The sequence below is a fragment of the Dryobates pubescens genome, chromosome Z (genome assembly GCF_014839835.1).
Source record: "Dryobates pubescens isolate bDryPub1 chromosome Z, bDryPub1.pri, whole genome shotgun sequence".
Classification (NCBI taxonomy): domain Eukaryota; kingdom Metazoa; phylum Chordata; class Aves; order Piciformes; family Picidae; genus Dryobates; species Dryobates pubescens.
This window is the reverse complement of record NC_071657.1, coordinates 120,856,255-120,882,443: the sequence shown is the minus strand read 5'-3', so window position 1 is coordinate 120,882,443 and position 26,189 is coordinate 120,856,255. Positions and strand designations below refer to the sequence as shown.

Here is a 26,189-nt window from a genome sequence, read left to right as displayed (position 1 = left end):
CCTGGAGACCCCATCCCTGGAGGTGTTTCAAAGCCATAGAGATATGGTGCTGAAGGCCACAGCTTGGTGGTGCCCTTGCAGTGCTGGGTTAAAGGTTGGAGTCAGTGGTCTTCAAGGTCTTCTCCAACCTAAATGATTCCAGGATTCTGTCCTATGATTCTAGAAGAGCTTCTCACAGCTGGGATGAAAAGCTCTTGCTGGAACAAACACTCACATGCATGGTCCTGACCTCAAGCTGCCTCAGGGGACGTTCAGGTTGGACATGAGGAATAATTTCTGCCCCTTGAGGGTTGGCCTTGGCCTGGCCCAGGCTGCCCAGGGCAGTGGTGGAGTCCCCATCCCTGGAAGGGTTTGAAAGCCATGGAGATGTGGTGCTGAGGGTCATGGTTTGGTGGGCAGGGTGGCCTTGGGTTGATGGTTGGACTTGATGATCCTTGAGGTCTTTTCCAACCTTGATGCTCCTATGACCTTCAAGGCCCCTCCCAATGAAAGCCACTCTTTGATGCCATGGTTCCCTGACTCCCTGCTGCCTACCAGTGCCACACACACCCCTCCAAGGGTGGCCCTGCCCCAGGCCACCACCTGTGACCCGCCCTGAAGAAGAATTAGAGGGAGAAGGTGAGGAGGAACCACCCCATGTTGAGGAGAGGAGAGGTTTGCATACCGCTGCTTCGTCCTCCAGGTCAGGCTGAGGTGGAGACAGACAGAGACAGCACGGTCAGTTAGAAGGACAGCAGGACAATGGGGGGGACACCAACCAAGACCAAGGAGGCAACAGAGCTCACGGTGAGGACAAGCCACCCAACACACACATGGAGCACAAGCAATGGCTACAGGCACTGGAGAGGGCATTGGGACCCAGCAGCAGGAGGAGGAAAGCCGAGGAAGGGAGGTGCCACCAATATTGTCCTCCCTGGAGCACACCACAGGTTCCCACAGCCCAGATCAGTCCTGCAGGAGCTGGGAGGTGGTGGTGACGGTGCCAAAAAGCTCTGCTTGGTGAGCCACAGGGACTCCAGAGGTCACCACCACGCAGGAACCAGATGGAGGTGGCTGGATCCAGTCAGAATCTGCAGAACCATTGTGGCCCTCACCCAAGCAGATCTGGGAGGCCTGGCAGGGTGTGGGCAGCAGCTTGCCTTTTCCACTGGAGGACTCAGGCGTGGCTGGCACCCAGCCCTCTCCTGCAAGCACCACTCCCAGGCTCTGCAGCACTGAAGGAAGCACCAAGCCCATCTATGGTGGGCCACCAAGGCAGCCCAAGGGCCACCAGCAGAAAGCAGCCACCCAAGAGGCCTCCACAGATGCATGGGTTGAAGGCAGCAGCCTCCCCTTGGGGCTTGGGGGTGCAGTGGTGGGAGAGTCCTTCTCCACTGGAGGGCTGGAGCACACCTCTGGGTGAGGACAGGCTGAGAGTTTGGGTTCTTCAGCCTGGAGAAGAGAAGGCTCCAGGGAGACCTTCTGGTGGCCTTTCAGGACTTAGAAGCAAGCAGGGGGCAGATTTTTGAGCAGAGGCTGTTGGGACAAGACAAGGGGTGATGGTATGAACCAAAAGAGGGACATTTAGAACAGAAGGGAGATGTTCTTCACCATGAGAGTAGTGAGACCCTGGCCCAGGTTGCCCAGAGAGGTGGGAGCTGCTCCATCCCTGCAACCATCCCAGGTCAGGTTGTGTGGGGCTCTGAGCAGCCTGCTCTAGTTGCAGATGTCCCTGCTGGCTGCAGGGGAGCTGGACTAGGTGACCTTTGAAGGTCCTTTCCAACCCAACCCATCCATGATTCTCCTGTCAGCAGGGACCTCACCAAGGTTCCTCTGCTTGGGTCTGAGGGAGCTCAACAGCTTCTGGCTGGGGGACATGGGGCTCAGCTGAAGCTGAAGCCACTGCAGGAGACCACTCCATGTCCATGGCTACGTTCCAGGAGTTGCCATGGTAGAAGAGCTCCAGGGCTGCTACCTCCCAAACCCCTCCTGCCAGAAGGTCCAGCTGGGCTCACCCTCCTCTTCTGTCATCTCCAGGTCAGCTTCAATCAACCCTTCCTTACCCATCTGCTGCAAACATGAGCCAGACAGAGCCCAGCTGGGACCTCCTGGAGCAGGAGAAGCTCTGCTGGAGGAACACATGGCTCTGGGCAGAGGGGACCAGGAGGGTCATCTGTGATGGCTTCAGCTCTGGGTATGAGCAAGGCTGTTGCTCCTCAGCCCTGTCCATCAGAGCAGCCAGCCAAGGCAGGGGATTGAGGAGAGCTCCAAGCTGCTCATCTGGCAAACACTGAGCTCCAAGCCTCATCTGGGCCTTGTTTGGCCAGGAGCCCAAGAGCTGCCTCATCCCCATGGCCACTCAGCTGTGGAGCAGCTCTTCAGATAGGGTTGAGTGGAGGAACAAGACCTCCTCGAGACAGCAATGACCAAGAGACCATGGCAACTGTTTGCACAGCTCCATGGGTAGTGGCCACAGAAAGCAACTGGTGGCCAAGCCACCCCAAAGTCCCTCCTTGAAGGGCCAAGGAGCCAAGACCACTCTGCCTGGTCAAGGCAAGCCACAGCCAAGCGAAGCAGCAAGATCTTAGCTCATTCAGGGGTTAAGCAGCTCCAAGCCACAGAGGGTTCTGCTCTGAAGCACTTGAGAAGGTGCCACCTGCACCTTGCCAGCACCTCTGTGTGGCAGTAGGCCCTCAGCTGGCAGCTCCACCAACCAGACCCTGCCCACCAGACCAACCAGTCTCATGCAGGTCATCTCAGCAGAGGATCCAGTGGAACAAAAGTCCACTCTGCTTCTGATGCACTGCTGAGGAAGCAGGAGGAAAAGTCCAACCTGCTCTTGGTGGAGCTCCTGAAAAGGCAGGAAGAAATATCCAACCTGCTTCTGGTGGAACTGTGAGGAAGCAGGAGGAAGGTGGAGCTCCAAAAGTCTACCCTGCTCCTGGTGGAGCTGTGAGGAAGCAGGAGGAAAAGTCCACCCTGCTCCTGGTGGAGCTCCAAAAGTCCGACCTGCTTTTGGTGGAGCTCCTGAAGAGGCAGGAGGAAAAGTCCTCCCTGCTCCTGGTGGATCTGCTGAGGAAACAGAAGCATAGGGAGGAAGGAGGGAAGGGGCTGGGACCCACCTGAGCTCCTCCAGTGATGGGGATGGTGCAGGTCAGGAGGTTGCCCACAATGCTCTCCAAGGCCACGCTCATCCCGTCCACATAGATGGTGTAGATCAAGCCCAGGCTGTTCTGGAGAGGACAAGAGGGCACCAACTGAGAACCAGGGCAAAAAGGAGCAAGCTGAGGAGGCTCCAGTTTGGAGAACATCACATGGAGGAGCAACAGGAGCTTCTCTCCAGCCAGAAGCACGCCCTGTGACAACCAACTCCTGGGTGCATGCTTGAAGTCTTCTCCCTCAGACCTCTCACACAAAGTCCTGAGAGGCAGGGATGGGACCTTCATCCTTGCTCACCTTGCTTCCAGCCAGCAGCACCTCCTCACCCCACCACTGATCCTGCCACACATGGCCCCTGGGCTGGAGCTCAGCAGGAGCAGCATGGAGAAGGTTCAAAAGCCCCTCTCCAGAGGTGACTGAGAACAGCTGGACCTCTCCAGCATCTCCCCAAGAGGCAGATGTGCATCAAGCTTCTCAAAAACTCCACTCCAGGAGAACCACTTTTTCACCAAGAGCTGGCCAAGGAACATCTCCAGGTCTTGATCTGCTTTGGGAAGCCATCTCAGCTCCACCATGGAGGAGCCTGTGGGGACAGTGCTCACATGTCCACAACTCACAGAAGATTTGAGAACTTGGAAGGATTTCTCCTCAAAGAACCTTCTGGGTGGCTTTTTTTAACCTCAAAGCATTTCCCCACAGCCAGTAAGGAGAAAACACTAGCAAGGGAGCTTTGGAGACAGGGTTGCAGGTCTACCCCATGCTGGACCAACTGGGTGAAGAGCAAGGTCATGCTCCTGCATGTGGTGAAGGCTCCTGGAGCAACATGGTAACCAAGTGGCCCAACAGTTCCAAATCTTGGCCTGCAGAGACCTCTCACCAGCACTGTGGTGACCAAGAGGACAAAGAGCTCCAGACCTTGAGCTTCAGAGAGCTTTCACCATCATCACGGTGGTCATGAGGACCACCAGGCACAAACTGGAATGGAGGAGGTTCCATCAGGAGAAGCTTGTTGTCTTTGAGGGTGGTGGAGGTCATACCCTGCCATGATCTGAGTTTTGGTGGTCATGAGCTGGAGGCACTGGCAGCTGCAGAGCCACCACACTGAGAGACCTTCTGGAACACAGAGTGACGTTTCTGGGTTTGTGTCCCAGCCAAGAGGGAACGAAGCCAGGGAGCAAAAGACCAAAGCTGGAGGGCTCTTCGGACTCCTTGTTCTTCAGAAACCACCCAGGTGGAAAATGGAAGCAACTGAGCAAGAAGATCAGGGACCTGAAGGTGTGGGTGGGAACCAAACAAGTCAGGGAAGGCGGTGAAGAGTCTGGAAAAGGAGAAGGAGAACTTGCGAGGAGCAGCTGAGGGACCTGGGACTGTTGAGCCTGGAGAAAAGGAGGCTGAGGGGAGACCTTCTGCCTCTCTACACCTCCCTGAAAGGAGCTTGAAGCCAGGTGGGCAACAAGGTCTTCTCCTAAGTGACAGCACAAGAGGAAATGGCCTCAAATTGCCCCAGGAGAGGTTCAGGTTGGACATGAGGGACAAGTTCTTCATGGAAAGGGCTGTCAAGGGTTACTCAGGGAGTCCCCATCCCAGGAGAGGTTTCAAAACTGTGGAGATGTGGTGCTGAGGGCCATGGTTTGGTGGTGCCCTGGCAGTGCTGAGGTAAGGATTGGACTCCATGAGCTTTGCTCTCCAACCAAAACCATTCTGTGGTTTCACCAGGCAGTGGGAATGCTGTTGGGATTCCTCCTCTGGCAGGAAGGAGCCCCACCCTGCAATGGAGCTGAGGACACCTCAGAGGTGGAGCCAGATTGTCACCTTGCCAGCCCACACCCTCCCAAGCCTCTCCCAGCCACACAATGCAGCAGCTCTGAGGAACCCAAGGATGATGGAGATCAAGGTCCCCAGGAAGAGACTGTTCCTTGCTGCTGCCCTAGGAACAATCCAGGTCAAGGCCACCAGCTGCTTGTGTCCTTGGGGGGCTGTTCTGCAACCAACACTCTGAGTTCCACCTGCAGAATCTGATCATGCTCCTGGAGCTCCAGCACCATGCCAAGAGTGGGTTGGGCCAAGCTGCTCTCCCACAGTGCCACCTGGCAGCCACTACAGCTTCTGGATGCACCCAGAAGGTGCTGAGGAAAGAGGACTAGGGGCCACCAGAATCCTGGCTTGGGTCAGTAATAGTGTGGCCAGCAGGAGCAGGGCAGGGATTGGCCCCCTGGACCAGGCATGGGTGAGGCCACACCTGGAATCCCAGAGTCAGTTTTGGGGCCTTCACTCCAAGAAGGGCATTGAGGGGGTGGAGCAGGTCCAGGAAAGGGTAACAAAGCTGGGGAAGGGTCTGGAGAAGTTGTGAGGGGCAGCTGAGAGACCTGGGGTTGTTGACCCTGGAGAAAAGGAGGCTGAGACCTGGCTCTCTACAACTCCTCAGAGGAGCCAGGTGGGCATCAAGGTCTTCTCCCAAGTGATGGGACAAGCAGAAATAGCCTCATATAGCTCCAGGAGAACTATGGGGAGACCACCAGGCTCTTTACATCTTCTTCCTTTGCAGAGGTCCTGAACCTCCTGCCCCAGCACCTTCTGGACTTACCCTGAACACCTCAGCATGGTCCAAGCGTGACACCAGCACCAAGCTTTTGGGAGCAAAGAGCTGCGTGGGTTGAACAGGAGATGATGGTTCCTCTTCTTCCTCCTCCTCCTCACCATTCCTAGGGTGGCTTTGAGCCTGGGGAGACAACAGGTCCCAGGGTTACCAAAAGGTCTGGGCTCCCCAGCTGTGGAGAGACTGAGAGCTACTGGAGAGAGTCCAGTGGAAGCTGGGAAGCTGCTGAGGAGGTTCCATCAGGAGAACCTCACTGGCTTTGAGGGTGGAGGAGCCCTGGAGCAGGCTACCCAGAGAGGCTGTTGGAGTCTCCTTCTCTGCAGAGCTTCCAAACCCACCTGGACACTGGGGACCTGGGCAACCTGCTGTGGCTGACCCTCCTGGGGACTGCATCACCTCCAGAGGTCCCTTCTCACCCCACCATGCTGGGGTTGCCTGTGACCCAACATCTAAAGGGTGGCTCCAAAGAAGCTGCAGACTCCTTTTGGACCAGGAGTCACCTGGAAAAGTCAAGGGGTGATGGGGACACCTGAGAAGATTCCACCTGGACACAGAAGGAACCTTTGTCACCACAAGGACAATCAAACCCCACTGGAATGATCTCCCCAGGGAAGTGGTGGACACCAACACTGGACACTTTCAAGGGTCAGCTGGGACAGGGGCTGGGACAGCTTGTCTAGAGCAGGCTTTGGCCATGAAACCTTGGACCAGATGATCCTTGAGCTCCTTCCAAGCTGGGATTATGAGACCCCAGACAGCTCATCCTGGAGGACAAGGATGGGGACCAAAGTGGCCAGGAGAAGAACCAGCCCTAGGCCAGCTCTGCTGGGAGGTGGCCACACTGGGTCCCATGGTTCTCCTTAGCAGGGACCTTGGACTGGATATGCTCCAGAGATCCCTTTCCACCCCCCCAACACTGAGACCCAGTGCCAGAGGCTGCTCTTTCCTCTCCCAAACCTTTTAGGCCAGGGCAGACACGGACTGAGCAGGAAGCAACAACCAAAGCCGAAGGTGGGCAGGTATCTCCTCACCAGTGCTGCAAATGCAAGCTGGGAAGACCCTTCCCAAGCCGAGCCAAGGCAAGCAGCGGTACCTGGGTGGTGTCCAGGGGCTCCCAGAAGGTGAAGCAGGCGCAGTAGTGGCGCTCGGAGTTGATGTCGGTCAGCACGGCCACGAAGAAGCTGGGAGGGTTCATCTCGGGGAACAGCTGCCAGCCGCTGGGCTGGCAGAACTGCAAGGCAGCACAAGGAGGGCAGGGGGTCAGAGAGCTCCACCTGCCCCTGGCTCCATGCAGGAGCTGCAGCAGCAGCAGCTTGGTGGGATGGCTGCTGTGGGAGCAAACCGCCGGCTGCTACCACCGCCAGGGACCAGCACCAAGTGGCATCCTCAGCAGGTACCACTACAGGCAGGTACCAACAGCAGTACCAGCACCACTAGGTACCACCACAGCACCAAGCACCATCACAATCAGGTCCCATCCACAGCACCAAGCACCGTCACAATCAGGTCCCATCCACAGCACCAAGCACCGTCACAATCAGGTCCCACCACACACCACCAAGCACCATCACAAGCAGGTCCCACCACACACCACCAAGCACCATCACAATCAGGTCCCACCACACACCACCAAGCACCATCACAAGCAGGTCCCACCACACACCACCAAGCACCATCACAATCAGGTCTAACCAGCACCACCAAGCACCATCACAATCAGGTCCCACCACACACCACCACCATCACCAAACACCACCACCAGCTTATCAGCTTCTGGAAAAGGGGGCCTGGCAGGAGAGAGCATCTCCTATGAGCCTTGAGGTCTCTTCCAACTGCTCTCTCCCTCTGTGAAACCCTGGGACAATCTGCTCCAGCAGGGCTTTCAGTACAGACCTCCAGAGGTGCCTCCAAGCTCACCAGATATGGTTTAGGGTGATGATGCCCCAAGTTCCTGCTGTCTGAAGCAGCTCCAGGTTGGAGAATCGCCCACAGGGGACACAGGGGAACAGATGTCTCACCAAGGCCTGGGCTAGGGGACAGCACTGCCAGAGCTTTCAGCCCCTCCAGTGGTGGAGAACTGGGCAGAGACCTTCTCTTCTCCACGGGGACAAACCCAAGCTGGAAGGAAGGGTGGCAGGACACCAGAGTCGAGCTGAGCACCTCCACCACCCTGCACTCATCTTTGAGCAGTTGGTTGGCACCAAGCCCTGTGAGGTTCCTGCAGCCCCTCAAGGTGCAAGGAAGCCACAGGTGGGCAACCTTCACGCTGAAAGGAGCGGGGTGAGGTCCTGGCAGGGCGGGGTTGGGATCTGGCACCTGTGTGTGCCCCAGGAGGTGGCACTGCTCCACCGGAAACCGCCAGCCTGGGCTGTGCCAACCACCCCATGGTTCTACTGGTGGTTCCTGGGGACTTTCCAAAGAGCTTGGTGGGTAATTCCAGCTGGTGGCCACAGGATCTCCTGCCAGGTTTCCACATCTCAAGGGATTTTTTGTCTTCATTTCCTCACCATCTGCAGCTGGCTGGTGGAAAAGTCCCAATGCTCTGAGGGGAAGCTCACCAGCAGCAGGAGAACTTGGCTCCTTCTGGGGCTGGTGGACCTTACACATTCTGAAGATGCAGCTTGAGCAAAAACCAAGGATGAGAATAAGGTGGCAGCAGGGCAGAAGGAGAGGACACCACACAGCTGGAGAAATCCCAGCTCCAAACCGAGCTGGCTTCAACCTGCTGAAGCTTTCCAGCTGCTCTCCATGGCCAACCTCATGATCCATGGGTGTGCAGAGCCCTGACTCTGCTGTCCTCCTAGGAGGGAGGGCACCCAGCCCAAACTACGACACCTTCCCAGGGTGTCTCCTCCCTAGTGACATCTTCAAACCAGGCTCAGACACAATGGTCAAGGCCAATAGGATGAGGATTACCAAGGCCAACTTCTAGGTCCTGCTTTTGGGTCACACCAACCCCATGAAGGCTCCAGGCTGGGAGCAGCGTGGCTGGAAAAGGAATTGGTGAAGGCTGGTGACAGCAGCTGGAGATGAGCCAGGGAGTGCCTAGGTGGCCAAGAAGGCCACCAGCAGCCTGGCCTGGATCAGCAACAATGTGGCCAGCAGGAGCAGGGCAGGGATTGTCCTCCTGTCCCCCATCCTGAGGCCACACCTGGAATCCTGGGGTCAGTTTTGGGTCACTCACTCCGGAGGGGCTGAAGCAGGTCCAGAAAAGGGACACAAAGCTGGGGAAGGGTCTGGAAAAGGGTCTGGAGAACTTGTGAGGAGCAGCTGAAGGACATAAGGTTGTTGAGCCTGGAGAAAAGGAGACTGAGAGGAGACCTTCTGGCTCTCTACAACTCCCTGATGTCCAGGCATGGCCCAGGCTGCTCAGGGCAGGGGTGGAGTCCCTAAACCTGAAGGGGTTTCAAAGCCATGGAGATGTGGTGCTGAAGGCCATGGTCTGGTGTTGCCCTGGCAGTGCTGGGTTCAGGGTTGGACTCCATGACCCTCAAGGTCTCTCCCAACCCAACCCATCCCATGATTCCCTGATGTCCAAGAGCCAGCAGAGCCCCTGCCTGCTGGGTTATCCTGACCTGAGAGCTTTGCTGGGAACACCACATGGGGTATCCTATGGCCAACCTCCAACAGCCACAGGTCAGATGGAAGTTCTCCAGCACCATTACACAGGATGGAGGTGACACCAGCTCTGGATGAGGCCATGCAATGTGGGCAGTCCAAACAAGTGGGTGGAGGTGGCCACAGACCCTGGTTTAGCTCAGCCTGGTTTGGGTTGGAATGGACCTTCAATGGTCACCTGCACCTAGAACAGGTTGCTCAGAGCCAGAAGGTCTCCCCTCAACCTCCTTTCCTCCAGGCTCAACAAACCCAGGGCCCTGAGATGGTTCCTCACAAGACCTCTTCTCCAACACTCTGTTAATGTCCTCCTTTTACCCAACCAGAAGCAACCATCTTGTGGAGCTGGACTCACCTCTGATGACCACCCTCACCCTTCCTCTTTCTCCTGGGTGCTTGGCCACCAAGCTGTGGGAGGTAGGCACCATCCAGTGTGGCTGACCACCAGGCTGAGCACTGGCTGGAGCCACCACTGAGCTGGTTCCTCGTCCCATCACGTGCTCATCAAAGCTCCGTTTTGAGACATTGTTTGTTTTGGTCTTCTTCTGGTGGTGTTTCCTGTTTGGCTGCACAGGACTTTGGCAACTGGCCCAAAAAATAAAGAGGACAGCTGCATTTTTTTTTGGTGACCTCCTGAAGGTCAAACCCCTGCTGCTTCAACCAAAAACATCCCTGGAATTTAAACAATGGAAGCCCCTGAGGTCCTGCTGGTGCTTTTTGAGCCTTCCCACAAGTTCTCAGGCAGAACTGATTGACATCAAGACAGCTTCAGCTGAAGACCACTGTGGTGGGATATGGAAGCTGTCAATATGTTTCTACTCAACAGCTTTTTCCCTGCCTGGTTTTTTTTTTTTGGGGGGGGAAGGTTTGTAGTGGCTTCAGGGAGCTGGAATTTGTAGCTTCTGCCCTAGAGTGACTCCAAAAACAAACATCTGGGGTTGGGGGAAGGAGACAGGATGTCAGCCGGGCTCCTCCTGCAGCGGCCTCCCCTCCCGGGCCGCGGATGGCTTCTACAGCAGCCCTCACGCCCAGGGTGGCTGGATTAGGGGTAGCTGGGGCATGGAATTGTGGAATCAAGGATAGGTTGGCTTGGAAGGGACCTTCAAAGTTCATCCAATCCAACCCCTCTGCGGTCAGCAGGGACATCTGCAACTGGAGCAGGCTGCTCAGAGCCCCAAAGAACCTGACCTGGAATGGTTCCAGGGATGGAGCAGCTCCCACCTCTCTGGGCAACCTGGGCAAGGGGCCCACCACCCTCGTGGTGGAGAGTACCTTCTCTGCAGTCTGAATCTCCTCACTGAGTTCAAGCCATCAACCTTTGTCCTGTCCCAACACATCATGCTCAAAAGTCTGTCCCTTGCTTTCTTTAAGCACTGGAAGGCCATCAGAAGGTCTCCCTGGAGCCTTCTCTTTTCCAGGCTGAACAACCCCAACCCTTTCAGCCTGACCTCACAGCAGAGGGCTTCCAGCCCTTAGATCATCTCTGTGACCTCCTCTGGACCTGCTCAAACAGGTCCATGTCTTCCTTTTGTAGTCATGGAATCACAGAATGGGTTTGGTTGGAAGAGACCTTCAAGATCATGGAGTCCAACAGCTGACTGCCAAGGCACCACCAAACCAGGGCCCTCAGCACCACATCTCCACAGCTCTGAAATCCCCCCAGGTTTGGGGACTCCACCACTGTCCTGGACATCTTGGACAACTCTCAAGGGGCAGAAATTGTTCTTGAACTTCCCCTAGGGCAACCTGAAGCCATTTCCTCTTCTCTCATCACTTAGAAGACCCTGATGCCCACCTGGCTTCCAAGCTCCTTTCAGGAGTTGTAGAGAGCCAGAAGGTCTCCCTTCAGCCTCCTTTTCTGCAGGCTCAACAGTCCCAGGTCCCTCAGCTGCTCCTCACAAGTTCTCCAGACCCTTCCCCAACTTTGTGTCCCTTTACTGGACCTGTTCCAGCCCCTCAATATTCTTGGGAGTGAGGAGCCCAAAACCCAGGATTCCAGGTGTGGTTTCTTGTCCTATCAGCTAGGAAGAAATTCAGGAGGAGAGCACCTCAGGAGAGAGCTCAGTTGAGTGGTGACAAAGAGACATGGACAACCAGCAGCCCAACCCACCCAACTTGTCTGCCAGTGGAGCGTCAACTCAGCTCCTTCAGAGCAGCAGGGAAGGGTTTGAGAACTTCCACCTGGGGGAGGACAATTCTCTTGGCCACAACTAGTTAAAAGCTGGTTTGGGAAGAAGCCACCCAGAGCCTGAGGAGCTTGGGTGTGGTCCTTCTTGGGTTTGACCCAGCAAGGAGCCCAACCTCAAAGGCTTCCCAGCAGCAGGCGGATGTGTCCAGAGGGGTGGAGTAGGGACCCAAGAGCCCAGGAACCTCCTGGCTGGGTGGATGCAAACAGAGCACACCCAGACCTGCCCCAGGGAGCACTTGGGAGAGGTCCAAGTCCGGCTCTTCGTCATGGTGGAGCTATTTCTACTGAGGTTGCATCCGTGTGGCTCTTCCAGGAAGGGTTCCAGCAGCCAAAGATGTGGACAAGGCTGGAGAAGGCCCAGATAAGGACCACAAAGATATCCAAGGGTTGGGATCCAAAGCTGACAGAAGTGGGTTTGTTCAGCTTGGAGAAAAGAAGGCTTAGGAGAGACCTTCTCACCATCAGAGGTTCCATTTGATCATGAGGAGAAGCATCTTGGCTTTGAGGGTGGAGGAGCCCTGGAGCAGGCTACCCAGAGAGGCTGTGGAGTCTCCTTCTCTGCAGAGCTTCCAAACCCACCTGGACACTGGGGACCTGGGCAACCTGCTGTGGCTGACCCTCCTGGGGACTGCATCACCTCCAGAGGTCCCATCTCACCCCACCATGCTGGGGTTGCCTGTGACCCAACATCTAAAGGATCAAGGGTCAGCTGGGACAGGGGCTGGGCCAGCTTGTCTAGAGCAGTCTTTGGCCATGAAACCGTGGACCAGATGATCCTTGAGTTCCTTCCAAGCTGGGATTATGAGACCCCAGACAGCTCATCCTGGAGGACAAGGATGGGGACCAAAGTGACCAGGAGAAGAACCAGCCCTAGGCCAGCTCTGCTGGGAGGTGGCCACACTGGGTCCCATGGTTCTCCAGAGCATTGAAGGACAGGTGGAAAGCCTCTGGCATCATGGCCCCTGGTCAGACCCCACAGTGCCATGGTGTCACCAAGCCCAGGTGGTGGTGCCACCTCCCTGGTGTCCCCATGGCAAGGGGCAGCCCACTTACCAGCTCAATGCCCTGTGGAAAGGGGTTGTCCTCCCAGTCCTTCTCCGGGAAGCGCTGCAGGATCTGTCCCTGGCCATCCCCGCTCCCTGCAGAGAGATGAGAGGGGTCAGAGGAGGGACCTGGCCAACAGCTCCACCACACCTCAACCTCCACTGACACCAGGATGGCTCCAGTACTCTGCCAGCCCCTCCCAGGGACATAGGCAGCGCCAAAAATGCACCTTCCAGACACCCTGTAGGGATCCTGTCTACAAATCCTGGATGCAAATCACCTTGTGATGGTATCATGAACTGAGATGTGCCCCAGCAAAGGAGAAAGACTGCTCACCAGGCTGCAGCTGCCCTGGACATAATGGGCAGATCATAGGATCAGTCAGGGTTGGAAGGGACCACAAGGATCATCTAGTTCCAACCCCCCTGCCATGGGCAGGGACACCCCACACTAGATGAGGCCAGAGCCTCATCCAGCCTGGTCTTAAACACCTCCAGGGATGGGGCCTCAACCACCTCCCTGGACAACCCATTCCAGGGCTTCACCACTCTCATGGTGAAGAACTTCCTCGTCATGCCCAGTCTGAATCTCCCCACCTCCAGCTTCATTCCATTCCCCCTAGCCCTGTCACTACCTGAGATCCTGAGAAGTCCCTCCCCAGCCTTCTTGTAGCCCCCTTCAGATACTGGAAGGCCACAATTAGGTCACCTCAGATCCTTCTCTTCTCTTTAGCCACTGCTAACGATACTCTCTGGAATGTGCATAAGACAAGATCATCTCCACCCATCAGGTACCCCAGAAAGGGAGGATGGTGAGAGGACAATGGATTCACCACCTGGCCCCTGATGTGTATTCTGTGTGTGGGCAGGTACATGGAGAAGGAGGCGGCGGAGCCCCCCCCTTCCTCCTGAGCCCTGTACAAACACAAGGAGTACAAAGGAAGAGTTCCTGGGGGACAATACCTGGACACATACCTAAGGACTGAAAAACTATAAAACACCTGAGCAACTACTGGCTGGAGAGAAGGAAAAGACCTGGGCAATGCCACCCTGAGAGGAAAGGACAGACTCAGGAGAAAAGACATCACCATGTAGCCTGGAGGCAGCAGACCAGGAGCCAAAGCTGCAGCAGCCTTCCTCCACAGACCCAACGTCTCCTCCAGGCCAAAGCTGCAGCAGCCTTCCTCCACAGACCCAACATCTCCTCCACACCAAAGCTGCAGCAGCCTTCCTCCACAGACCCAACATCTCCTCCACACCAAAGCTGCAGCAGCCTTCCTCCACAGACCCAACATCTCCTCCACACCAAAGCTGCAGCAGCCTTCCTCCACAGACCCAACATCTCCTCCACACCAAAGCTGCAGCAGCCTTCCTCCACAGACCCAACATCTCCTCCACACCAAAGCTGCAGCAGCCTTCCTCCACAGACCCAACATCTCCTCCACACCAAAGCTGCAGCAGCCTTCCTCCACAGACCCAACATCTCCTCCACACCAAAGCTGCAGCAGCCTTCCTCCACAGACCCAACATCTCCTCCACAGACCCAACACCTCCTCCAGGCCAAAGCTGCAGCAGCCTTCCTCCACAGACCCAACATCTCCTCCACAGGTCCAACACCTCCTCCAGGCCAAAGCTGCAGCAGCCTTCCTCCACAGACCCAACATCTCCTCCAGAGGCCCAACACCTCCTCCAGGCCAAAGCTGCAGCAGCCTTCCTCCACAGACCCAACATCTCCTCCACAGGCCCAACACCTCCTCCAGGCCAAAGCTGCAGCAGCCTTCCTCCACAGACCCAACATCTCCTCCAGAGGCCCAACACCTCCTCCAGGCCAAAGCTGCAGCAGCCTTCATCCACAGGCCCAACGTCTCCTCCACAGACCCAACACCTCCTCCAGGCCAAAGCTGCAGCAGCCTTCCTCCACAGATCCAAACTGTCTTGAGGAGTGTGGGGGATATGGTAATCTACTTCCTCTCCACTTCTCTCTCCATCTTCTCCCTCTCTATATATTTTTCCCCTCTCTCTCTGCCTTCTGCTGTTCCATCCACTTTATTCTGTCAATAAATAGCCTCAGGGCTGCTGCTACTTTGGCCTCTTTTGTGCCTCTAATTTCCTAGCAGGGGAATGTTCAAAAGAACTGAGCCTCCTGCCCTCTCTGGACTGAGACACACACCCCACAGGGAAAATGGTGAAGGAAAAGAGAAAACATCTGAGGAGCACCTCAGGAGCATCTCACCACCCCCTCACGGCCATCTGAAGGTAACAGGACAAGCAGAAGGTGTGGCAGGTCTCTTCTCAAACCCAAGCCCAAGCTTCCTTCCTTGTGTGACACCCAAGAGGTCACAGGAGCAGCAGATATTGAGGCCACTGCTTGTAAGCTTCACTTGATGCTTTCCCAGAAGAATGACATCACAGCTTGGTTTTACTTTCAGCTTCTGCTTCCACGTGGCCTCCAGCACCTGGAGCCTGGCCCACAGCTGGAGAACTTCCAGCCACACCAAGACCAGCAGAAACCTGCTCTACCTCCAGCTCAGCCTCCTTTTCTCCAGGCTGAACAACCCCAGGGCCCTCAGCTGTTCATCACAATTTCTCCAGACCCTTCACCAGCTTCTTTGTCCTTCTCTGGACCTGCTCCAGCACCTCAATGTCCTTCTTGGAGTGAGGGGCCTGAAACTGAGCCCAGGACTCAAGATGTGACCTTACCAGCTGTCTCCTTGTTATCACAGTATCACAGCATCACTAAGGTTGGAAGAGACCTCAAAGATCATCGAGTCCAACCTGTCCACAGACCTCATGACTAGACCATGGCACCAAGTGCCACATCCAATCCCCTTTTGAACACCGACCACAAGGATCATATAGTTCCAACCCCTCTGACATGGACAGCGACACCTCACATTGGATCAGGCTGGCCAGAGCCTCATCCAGCTTGGTCTTAAATACCACCAGGGATGGGGCCTCAACCACCTCCCTGGACAACCTATTCCAGGGCTTCACCACTCTCATGGTGAAGAACTTCTTCCTCACGTCCAGCCTGAATCTCCCCACCTCCAGCTTCATTCTATTCCCCACTCAGTGATTCATGTTCAGTTTACTGCAGGTTCTCCAGACCCTTCTCACCAGCCTTGTTTCCCTCTCTGGACAAGCTCCAACCATAGCACCCTGCCAGGCTGGACGTGCACCTCAGCATTGGCCACATCCTTCAGCCCCGAAGCCCTGCTCCAGTGGATCAAGCTGGAGTTTGAGAGATCTGGAGAAGGTTCATTCTGGTGCCTCCCAACCTAAACCATTGTGATTCCACCATTTTGCCCACACCACAGGCCAAGGACCAGCAGCACCAGAGAGGTGGGACCATCTGGGTCCCTGTCAGACCTCCTGAGCAGGTTCCTAGATCATTCCAGGGGGTGACCACATCTCTGGTCCCTCAAACTGGTGCCTTACTTTCCCCCACACAAGGGCCACCAGTCTCCCTCCTGCATCAGCCCTGGGACTGCTGATGGAGTGAAGGAACAGGAAGAACCTCACCAGGAGCAAGCATGAACCACTCAAGGACTATTTTGAGCAGCCAGGACCTCTTCCCACCACTCTGCTCATCACCAGCCAACCACAGCTGGATTTAGCAGAAGGCAGCAACAGAGAAGATGCCACTTACAGTTTGAGGACCAAAATGGAAAGGTCAGGGCCGAAAATAAAAGACTCAAGGCAACCAAGCTGACCAAAATAGTGCCAGGTTGCCCAAAAATAAGAGTCAGGTTGCCCAAAAATAGAGTCAAGTTGACTAACTCGCCCCCATGGACAGGTCCCAGGCACTCCTGCTCAAGCCTGTTGAGTCAGATCTTCCTCCTCTGAGCACAACCAATGTGGTTGCAGCTTCACAGACAACAGAAGTCCTTCCAGATGGGTTGGCATCACAGATCTCCAACAGCCTGCTCTTGGTGAGGGCCTTCCATGATGGTTTGCTCCATGGTGGTGAGACCCTGGCCGAGGCTGCCCAGGGAGGTGGGAGGTGCCCCATCCCCAGCTCAGGTTGCTGGGGGCGCTGAGCAACCTGTTCTACCTGCAGATGTCCCTGCTGACTGTAGATGACCTTTGAAGGTGCCTTCAACCCAAACCAGTCTTCACTCACACTGTCTTGGTTGCAAGATACAAGACCACAGACAATCCCAGCATAGTGGTGGGAGTGGGAAGAGACCTCTGGAGATGATCCAGTCCACCCCACCTGCTTAAGCAGGGTCACCCATAGCAGCTTGCCCAGAGTCACAATGGCCAGGTGGGGTTGGAAGCTCTCCAGACAAGGAGACTCCACAACCTCTCTGGGCAGCCTGCTCCAGGGCTCCACCACCCTCAAAGCCAACAAGTTGCTCCTGATGGAACCTCCTGGGTTTCAGTCTGTGCCCATTGCCCCTTGTCCTGTCCCTGGGCACCACTGACATGAGTCTGGCCACATCTTTATGACCTTCACCCTTCAGCTCTTGCGGAGCATTGAGCAGATTCCCGCTCAGGCTGCTCTTCTCTAGGCTCAGCAGCCCTGGGGCTCTCAGCCTTTCCTCCTCACAGAGATGCTTCAGGCCCCTCAGCAGCTTCCCAGCCCTAGACTGCCCTCAACCCAACCATCACAACCACTCCAAGAGCTGTTCAGATCATGAGGAAGCCTCTCACCTGGCTTTTCTTCAAGCCATGCTATTTAGTGGTCCACAAGCTATGTCCATCCTGATCAACTTCAGCCACCTCAAACCCACTTGGCCCATTTCACCTTTAGGTGTCCTCCTCCTCGCCTTCCAATTTCCCACCATCAACCCCAGCAGCACCCAAGGCCCTGGTTGGCTGTGTCCCATCACAGAATTGTTAGGGTTGGAAGGGACCTCAAGGATCATCCAGTTCCAACCCCCCTGCCATGGGCAGGGACTCCACACTAAATCAGGCTGCTCACAGCCACATCCAGCCTGGCCTTAAAAACCTCCAGGAATGAGGCTTCCCCCACCTCCCTGGGCAACCTGTGCCAGTGTCTCACCACCCTCATGGGGAAGAACTTCTCCCTAACATCCAATCTGAACCTACCCATTTCTAGTTTTGTTCCATGTGTGCCTGGGAGCATGGACCTTATCTCAGCATTTTCTCCTGACCTCTTCCTTCCTGCCTCCCTGCCAGCAGGGCTGGAGGTGACACCTGGTCGCTGCTGGGATGGCCCCAGTTGGCCTGATGCTATATTTGGAAGTTCAGGAGATGTTATCATCAGGCAGGAAACTCTAAATAAGCCACAAGTCAACACTCAGCTGACACGACCCCAGCAGATGACCTCAACTCTTGGGCAAGCACTGGGGATGGTCTCCTAGAACAGTCTCTTCTCCGGTCAGTGGGGTCACAGTGGTCAAGTGGAATGCTGCTGCCCTCCCTCTCTGTGTTCCCTCAGTGATGGAACAGGAGGAGCTTGGAGTGAATGTCCTGGAAAAAGACTGAGCCAGGATTCCATCTCCTCAACCCCACCACAGCCACACTGCCAGGATGGTTCCCATCTCCTGCAGAGGTGTCCACCTGCCCTAGGAACTTCACCCAGCTGCAGTTCACAATGCATGGAACCATGGGATTGTTCTGGTTGGAAGAGACCTTAGAGCTCATGGAAGCCAACCACCAACCCAGCACTGCCAGGGCACCACCAAACCGTGGCCCTCTGCACCATGTCTCCAGGGCTTCAAAACCCCTCCAGGCATGGGGACTCCACCACTGCCCTGCACAGCCTGGGCCAGGCCTGGACAACTCTCAAGGGGCAGAAATTGTTCCTCATGTCCAACCTCAACCTCCCCTGGGGCAATTTGAGGCTGTTTCCTCTTCTCCTGTCACTTGGGAGTAGACCTTGACGCCCAAGCTCCTTTCAGGGAGCTACAGAGAGCCAGAAGGTCTCCCCTCAGCCTCCTTTTCTCCAGGCTAAACACTCCCAGGTCCTGCAACTGCTCCTCACAAGTTCTCCAGACCCTTCCCCAGCTTCACTGCAGCTGTAGAACAAGCATCACCACAGCTGCTGCTCCCACTCCAGGGACACCACAGAGGTTGACCAACATGGAACCCATCCCTGCAGCAGCTTCTCCACCTTCTGGCAGCTCTTGGCAATGCTGAGTTAATGGTTGGGTTCCATGACCTTAAAGGTCTCTTCCAACCAAAATGATTCCATGGTTGGATGATTCCAGAAGCTGGACCTTCTCTGTGGAGCCAGAAGCTCCATTCTCAGGTCCCTGACAATACAGAAGACACTCCTCCAAGCAACACAGTCCAAACCTCAGCCCCCCTGCAGGATCTGCCATGGCTTCCACACCCCCAAACCTGAGGGAAACACAAAGCATGGGAGCTCTCAACACACAAGCAAGAGGTTCTCCAGCCTTCCTTCACCAACAGCTTCCAGAGGTGACAACCCTGAGGGTTCTCCAGCTCTTCCAGAGGAGAGCAGAGAGATCATTTCAGAGATGGAAATGGTTGAGTAGCTCACCCCAGATGGTCCTCAACTTCAGCATGGCTTTGGAGTGCTCTCAGAGGCTTCCAAGAGCTGCTGGGTGCCTCCAGCTGCAACTGAGTGCCTCCAAGAGCCGCTTGGGGCCAAGCAGAAACGATTTCCAAGCTGAGGTGGTTTCAAGCATCATCAACCACTTCATGCTCCAAAGCACCCAGCAGAGTTCCTGAGGCGGCTTCAAGCACAACAGCTCCAACCCACAAGGCAGGAAGCCATGGAACACAACCTGCCAGAGGACCTGGACCTTCTGCCAAGAGCACTTAGCGCTCAGATCTGTGGTCAGAGATGGAACCTAGCCAAACCCTACCCAAAGCCTTCTCCAGCAAGATGCAGATCAAGCACCTGGACTCTGGAGGTCACTAATGGTGCTCTTGGAACGAGCAACCATCCATGTAACCCCTGAAAGGTTCAAGGAGCGGTTGGGCAACCACCACCCCGCAAGACGCAGGAGATGTTGCATCAACCAGGCCTGATGGAGCTGCCAGCTCAGCCCTCAGTCAGGTGTCCTTCAGGTGGGACCTCCTGGCTTCCAGTTTGGGCCTTGCACTGCCACTGGGCACCACTGGGAAGAGTCTGGCCCCATCCTCTTGCCCCAAACCTGGATATTGAGCAGATCCCCTCTCAGGCTGCTCTTCTCCATGCTCAACAGCCACAAGGCTCTCAGCCTCTGCTCCTCAGAGTTCTTCCAGTCATGGTGGAGAAGCCACCACTCCTTCTCCCACATCTCCACTCCTCCTCCCTGTGGTGGAATCCATTTTGTAGGGAAATGTCCTTCAAGAGGGGAAAAGTGACCACAGCTCAAGACAACAACCTCCAGCTCTCCCAAACAGCTGCTGGAGGACACCTCAGCAGGGTCCCACCTGGGGCACCTCAGCAGGGTCCTACTTTGGCCCATCCTTGTACGTTGGCCACTTGTCCACATCCCAGAGCTCCACCAAACTCTCAGGGCTCCTCTGGAGCTCCTCAACCAGAAGATCCAACTCACTTTTTTACTTCTCCTGCAGTTTCACTCCTGGCCAGACCCAGATCAGGCAAGGTCACCATTGTCTCTTATTTGTCCTGTTCTGCCCTTCCCACCTCACCCCAGCAGAGCAATTTCAGGGCCACCTTCCAGACCTGACCCCTTCTCCATTCTCACTATGAGAAACACCTTTGAGATCTTCCCTGCTTGAGTGACCTTCACACAGAGGCTTCTGTGTCCATCCCATCAGCCTCAAAGTTTGCCAGGAGAGGACTTACCACGTTGTCCTGCTGAGAAAGACAACTTGGAGTCACCAGCCACAGGAGTGGAGAAGTTGGGATGATCTGGCCTGTGGACACCCTCTCAAGAACACGGAGAAGTTTGGGGAGGTTGAACATCATGGAGTGGACACAACGCAAGAGTGGGGTCTCAAAAGTGACCCCAGCAAGCCCATCCTCACCCTGTCCCACCAAAGCCACCCCAGAACAACACCACCAATGTCTGCTGGGAGGACAATGCCCCCTCTGTTCCCTCCTCAGGAGGAGCACCAAGAATGGGGTGTCTATGGAGGAGAACAAAGGGGCTGTGTGTGGGGGGCTGGGCTGGAGGCTGGACGTCTCCTCCCAGGCCACCACAGCAGCCACCAGCCCAGGCCTTCTCCCAGAGCCTCAGCCACCGGCAACGTGCAGACATCAGCCACACAAACAGCTCAGCCAGACCTTCTCCAGACAACCTATCCACACCTTCTCCAGACAGCTCACCCACACCATCTCCTTCACCACGTGGTGCAACCTGTCAGGAGCAGGAGCTTGGGAAGAGTCAACGCTCAACCCTGCCTCCAACCGAAGGCCCGCCACGCGGCAGCGCCACCGCCAGAGCCTTACACGTGGCCCAGGTTTGAACCACATCTGAACCATGGCAGGGGGGTTGGAACTTGATGATCCCTGAGGTCCCTTCCAACCCTAGAACATGCAGCCAGCAGCAAGCCCTGCAGCACAAGAGAAGGCTGATGGAGCAAGTCCCACCTCTTCCAAAGGTCCTTTTGATGAGTCTTAAGGCAGAAGACTACAAAAAGACCAAGTCCCACCCAGAAGACCCAAATTCTCCTCCTGGCTTTCATAAACCAAACATCTTAGGGGGAAAAAATGACCTCATTGTGTGTTTGGTGATCACCCTGGAGATGTCTGAGGGACACATCTGACTCTGTAAACACCAGAAGATAACCATCAGGAGGACAAACAGTTTGGGATGGGACTCAAGGTCCAATTGGGTGAGGAAGCAAGCTGTCTACATGCAGCCACGGGTCAGAACGGGACCAGCTTGATGTTGGGAAAGTCCCTCAAGGTGATGAAACATCTCCTAGAAGAAGACAAAATAGTGCCTGCTTGGGTCAGATAAACCATCCTGGAGGAGCTAAGGACCTCCTGGTGGTGAGGACCCACTTGAGCTTTCCCAACACAGCCCTTCTACTCCTGGAGCAGCTTCTGAAGGAGCCAATTGGTAGGGAGATGTTTATAGAAGAGTTAAAATGAAAGGCTCTGAAGAAGGAGGAGATGGAGTTAGCCTCCCTCAGAGGTCTCTGCTAGTCTATTTTCACCCAAACTCTTCTCCAGGTCCTGCTGCTGTCCCCAGGGTGTCATCACCGCCTTCAAACCCCTTCTGACTCATTCCCAAACCAAGGTCAGGATGTCTCATCTCGGTGAGACACCTCAGCTCCAGGATGACACAGAACAGAACCAAGGAGTCACAGCACAGAAAGGTTTTGGTTGGGAGAGACCTTCAAGATCACTGCCAGGGCACCACCAGATCATGGCCCTCTGCACCACATCTCCATGGCTTTGAAAGCCCTCAAGGGATGGGGACTCCATCACTGCCCTGGGCAGCCTGGGCCAGGCCTGGACAACCCTCAAGGGGCAGAAATTGTTCCTCATGGCCAACCTCAATCTCCCCTGGGGCAACCTTAGGCAATCTTCTCTTGTATCATCACTTAGGAGGAGACCTTGATGCCCACCTGGCTGCAGCCTCCTCTTTCAGGGAGTTGTAGAGAGCCAGAAGATCTTCCCTCAGCCTCCTTTTCTCCAGGCTCAACAACCCCCACATCCTTCAGCTGCTCCTCACAAAGTCTCCAGACCCTTCCCCAGCTTCGTTGCCCTTCTCTGGACCTGCTCCAGCCCCTCAATGTCCTTCTTGGAGTGAGGAGCCCAAAAATGATCCATGGAATAAATCCCCAGGGACGAAGCCTCCTGGGCACAGATCTGCAGAGCAGATTCACCACAGAACCAAACGGCAGCTCTGGAGAAGACTGGGCAGGGCCCAGGCTGATGGGGCAGGTCCCTGCTTCAGCAAGGTCTCCAGTTCCTGGAGCAGATGCCAGCAGAAGTTGTGTTTCTCTTGGGGCACACCTCAGGCAGAAGAGGAAGTCATTAAACCAAAAAAAACTAAGCCTCTCCAGCTGCCTCCGAGAGCTGGGCCCAGGAAAGGGCTGGTGGGGCCAGAAGGTTCCTGGCATAGAGATGCAGATAAAGGACCTGCAGCTGCCAGGGCTGGCAGTCCTCCTGCCAAGCCCTTCAGAACCATCTCTGGGCTTGACTCAACCATCGAAGCCTCCACAGGGCGTCCATCCCCACCCCAAACCATCACAGACCCCAAATCGTGGTCACTACCATCTGCTAAGTGAGCTCCCAACACCCCCTCCCAGCCCAGGGAGCTTCACAGGAGGCCTCCATCACAAAGGACCCGAGATGTCACACCTTAGAAGCTCAGGAGGTTTAACAAGGCCAAGGGCAGGGTCCTGAACATGGCTGGGGGCCACCACTGCTGGCAATCCAGCCTGGAGAGCAATCCCTGCAATGCTGGGACCTGTTAGAGTAGGGCCAGAAGAGGCCATGGAGGTGATCCGAGGGTTGGAAGCTGTGAGGCCAGGCTGAAATTCCACCACCACTGCCCTGCACAGCCTGGCCCAGGCCTGGCCAACCCACGAGTGGCAGAAACTGTTCCTCATGTGCAAACTAAACCTCCCCTGGTCCCACTTGAGGCCATTTCCTCTAGTTCCATCGCTTAGGAGGAGACCTTGATGCCCACCTGGCTCCAAGCTCCTTTCAGGGAGCTGTAGAGAGCCAGAAGGTCTCCCGTCAGCCTCCTTTTCTCCAGGCTCAACACCCCCAGGTCCCTCAGCTGCTCCTCACAAGTTCTCCAGACCCTTCTCCTTCTTCTCCAGACCCTTCCCCAGCTTTGCTGCCCTTCTCTGGACCTGCTCCAGCCCTTCAATGTCCTTCTTGGAGTGAGGGGCCCAAAACTGACCCCAGGCTTCCAGGTGTGACCTCATCTGTGCCCAGTCCAGAGGGACAATCCCTGCCCTGCTCCTGCTGGCCACACCGTTGGTGACACAAGGCAGGAAGTCGGTGGCTGTCCCACTGGTGGCTCTGTGGCCATGTGTGGAGACACCAGAGGAGCTTTGGGGAGGAACCTGATCTATTTTTACCTGGTGGCAAATTCCAGCTGCCTCCCAGTGGAGCTCTGGATCCCAGTCCCCACAATTACAGGGTTGGGACACCAGCATTTACTTGAGGTCTAAAAACAGCCCCATGGTGGCTCCTCCTGCCCCACCACAGGCCTAGCAGTGGTGGGGTGAGGGTTGGACTTCACGATCTTCAAGGTCTTCTCCAACCCAAACCATTCTGTGACTGATTCTCTTCTCTAAAGTCAGGAGGCTCAAGAAGGAACTCAACATCCACCAGCCCAGAAGAGAGCAACCAAGGACTAAGGACTCCCTTCGACTGCAGTTCCTTCCAGACTCAGCCAGTTCTTCATGGTCATGAAGAGGACAACCCCATTCCTCCTCATCCCTTCCTCCTCTTCCCTGACCTGGGAGATGTTAGGATGACCATCACCAGAGTGCCACAACAAAGGAGGACACAGCTCCTGCTGTCCATGGGGGTGGAAAGCTAAAGATGGAACATTTCTGCTGTGAAGACACACTGGGAGAGTTAGGGCTCTTCAGCCTGGAAGAGAGAAGGCTCCAGGGAGACCTTCTGGTGGCCTTTCAGGGCTTGGAAGAATGATGGGGACAGACTTTTGAGGAGGGCCTGTGGTGATGGTTTGAAATTAAAAGAGGGAAAGTCAGACTGAAGAGAAGTAAGGTCTTCATGATGAAGGTGGTGAGGCCCTGTCCCAGGTTGCCCAGAGGGGTGGGAGATGCCCCATACCTGGAACCATTCCAGGTCAGGTTGGCTGGGGCTCTGAGTAACCTGGTCTAGCTGAAGATGTTCAAGGAGAAGACCTGCAGCTCATTCACCCTCACCTCCAGGTTTCCTTGCCAGCAGAAGGAAGACACTCAAGAAGCAGAAGCCAGCTCATGGGTAACTCAGAAAGAGCTGGAAGGTTCATGAGAAGTTCAGCAGCATGGTTCCTGCAGGAACCTCTTGGTATGAGCCAGGCACAGCCCAGCCTGGAGCAGGAAGAGGTTAGTGCTGAGGAGAACTGAAAGCACCAGCAGGGTGGAGAATAGACAGCTGTCCTCCAGCCTTCAGCTTCTGCACTCCAAGCAGGACATTGAGAGGCTGGAGCAGGTCCAGAGGAGGGCAACAAAGCTGGGGAAAGGTCTGGAGAAGAAAAAGGGTCTGGAGAACTTGTGAGGAGCAGCTGAAGGACCTGGGGGTGTTAAGCCTGGAGAATATTAGGCTGAGGGGAGACCTTCTGGCTCTCTACAACTCCCTGAAAGGAGCCTGGAGCCAAGTGGGCATCAAGGTCTTCTACTATTTGATGGGACAAGAGGAACCAGCCTCAGGTTGCCCCCAGAGAGGTTTAGGTTGGACATGAGGAACAATTTCTGCCCCTTGAGGGCTGTCCATGCCTGGCCCAGGCTGCCCAGGGCAGTGGTGGAATCCCCCTCCCTCGAGGCTGTTTCAAAGCCATGGAGATGTTGTGCTGAGGGCCATGGTTTGGTGGTGACCTGGCTGAGGGTTGGTAAGGGTTGGACTACATGACCTTCAAGGTCTCTCCCAACTCAACCCATACTGTGATCCTACATCCAATCTCAATCTCCCTCTTTCAGCTGAGCTTCTCATCCATAAGATCATCAAGTCCAAGCATGAACCCAGCACCACCATGTCCACTAAACCACAAGGTCATCAAGTCCAAGCATCAACCCAGCACCACCATGTCCACTAAACCATGAAGTCATCAAGTCCAAGCATCAACCCAGCACCACCATGTCCACTAAACCATGAGGTCATCAAGTCCAAGCATCAACCCAGCACCACCATGTCCACTAAACCATGAGGTCATCAAGTCCAAGCATCAACCCAGCACCACCATGTCCACTAAACCATGAGGTCATCAAGTCCAAGCATCAACCCAGCACCACCATGTCCCCAGGTGCCACATCTACTTGGTTTTTGAACCTCTCCAAGGATGGTGACTCCACCACCTCACTGAGCAGGATGGAGACACCACCAAGAGCCCAGCAGTCATGGTGGTTCCTCCTGGTTCAGCCAGCACTGGCACTGCTCTCTCACATCCTCCTCACACCACCACAGTGATCTCCATGGTGGCCAGGTGAGGACAGGGGTTGTGTCCATATAAGGGAAGGCAGCTGAAGGTTTACAAAGCTACCCAGAAAACCCCAGCTTCCCCTTCAGGCCTCTTTAACCCACACAAGTTGGGCTTTTTTCAGAGTGACAACAGCAAACAAGGCCAGGAACAAGACTTTGGTCAACAGCACAAGGAGCTGGACCAGGCAGAAGCAATGTGTGACCTCAGCATGTCCTTCAGCTCAGGGCTCCTCTCACAGGCTCTTAGGGATTGAAAGGGACCTCTGAAGATCATTGAGTCCAACCCCCCTGCCAGAGCAGGACCATAGAATCCAGCACAGGTCACACAGGAACACATCCAGATGGGTCTTGAAAGTCTCCAGAGAAGGAGACTCCACAGCCTCTCTGGGCAGCCTGCTCCAGTGCTCTGTGACCCTCCCAGTGAAGAAGCTCCTCCTCATGTTGAGCTGGAGCCTCCTGTGCTGTAGTTTCTATCCACTGCCTCTTGTCCTATCAGAGAGTGCAGCTGAGCAGAGCCTGCCCCCTCCCTCTTGACCCCTCTCAGCCTCTCCTCACAGAGCAGTGCTCCAGTCCCTTAATCACCCTGGTAGCTCTCTGTTG

The 26,189-nt window shown here is 55.5% G+C and overlaps 1 protein-coding gene across 7 annotated transcripts in view; it reads right to left on the bottom strand.

Annotated features, from left to right (window-relative positions):
* SBF1 (SET binding factor 1) overlaps window positions 1–26,189 on the bottom strand; it is a 74,725-nt gene that overhangs the window by 39,404 nt on the left and 9,132 nt on the right. For all 7 annotated transcript variants that reach the window (XM_054177920.1, XM_054177922.1, XM_054177923.1 and 4 more), the window contains exons 2-5: window positions 12,591–12,676; window positions 6,828–6,965; window positions 5,723–5,857; window positions 3,102–3,212 (exon numbers count right to left, since the gene is read on the bottom strand). In XM_054177920.1, the coding sequence (XP_054033895.1) occupies window positions 3,102–3,212; window positions 5,723–5,857; window positions 6,828–6,965; window positions 12,591–12,676 (470 nt within the window). The remainder of the gene's footprint in view (window positions 1–3,101; window positions 3,213–5,722; window positions 5,858–6,827; window positions 6,966–12,590; window positions 12,677–26,189) is intronic.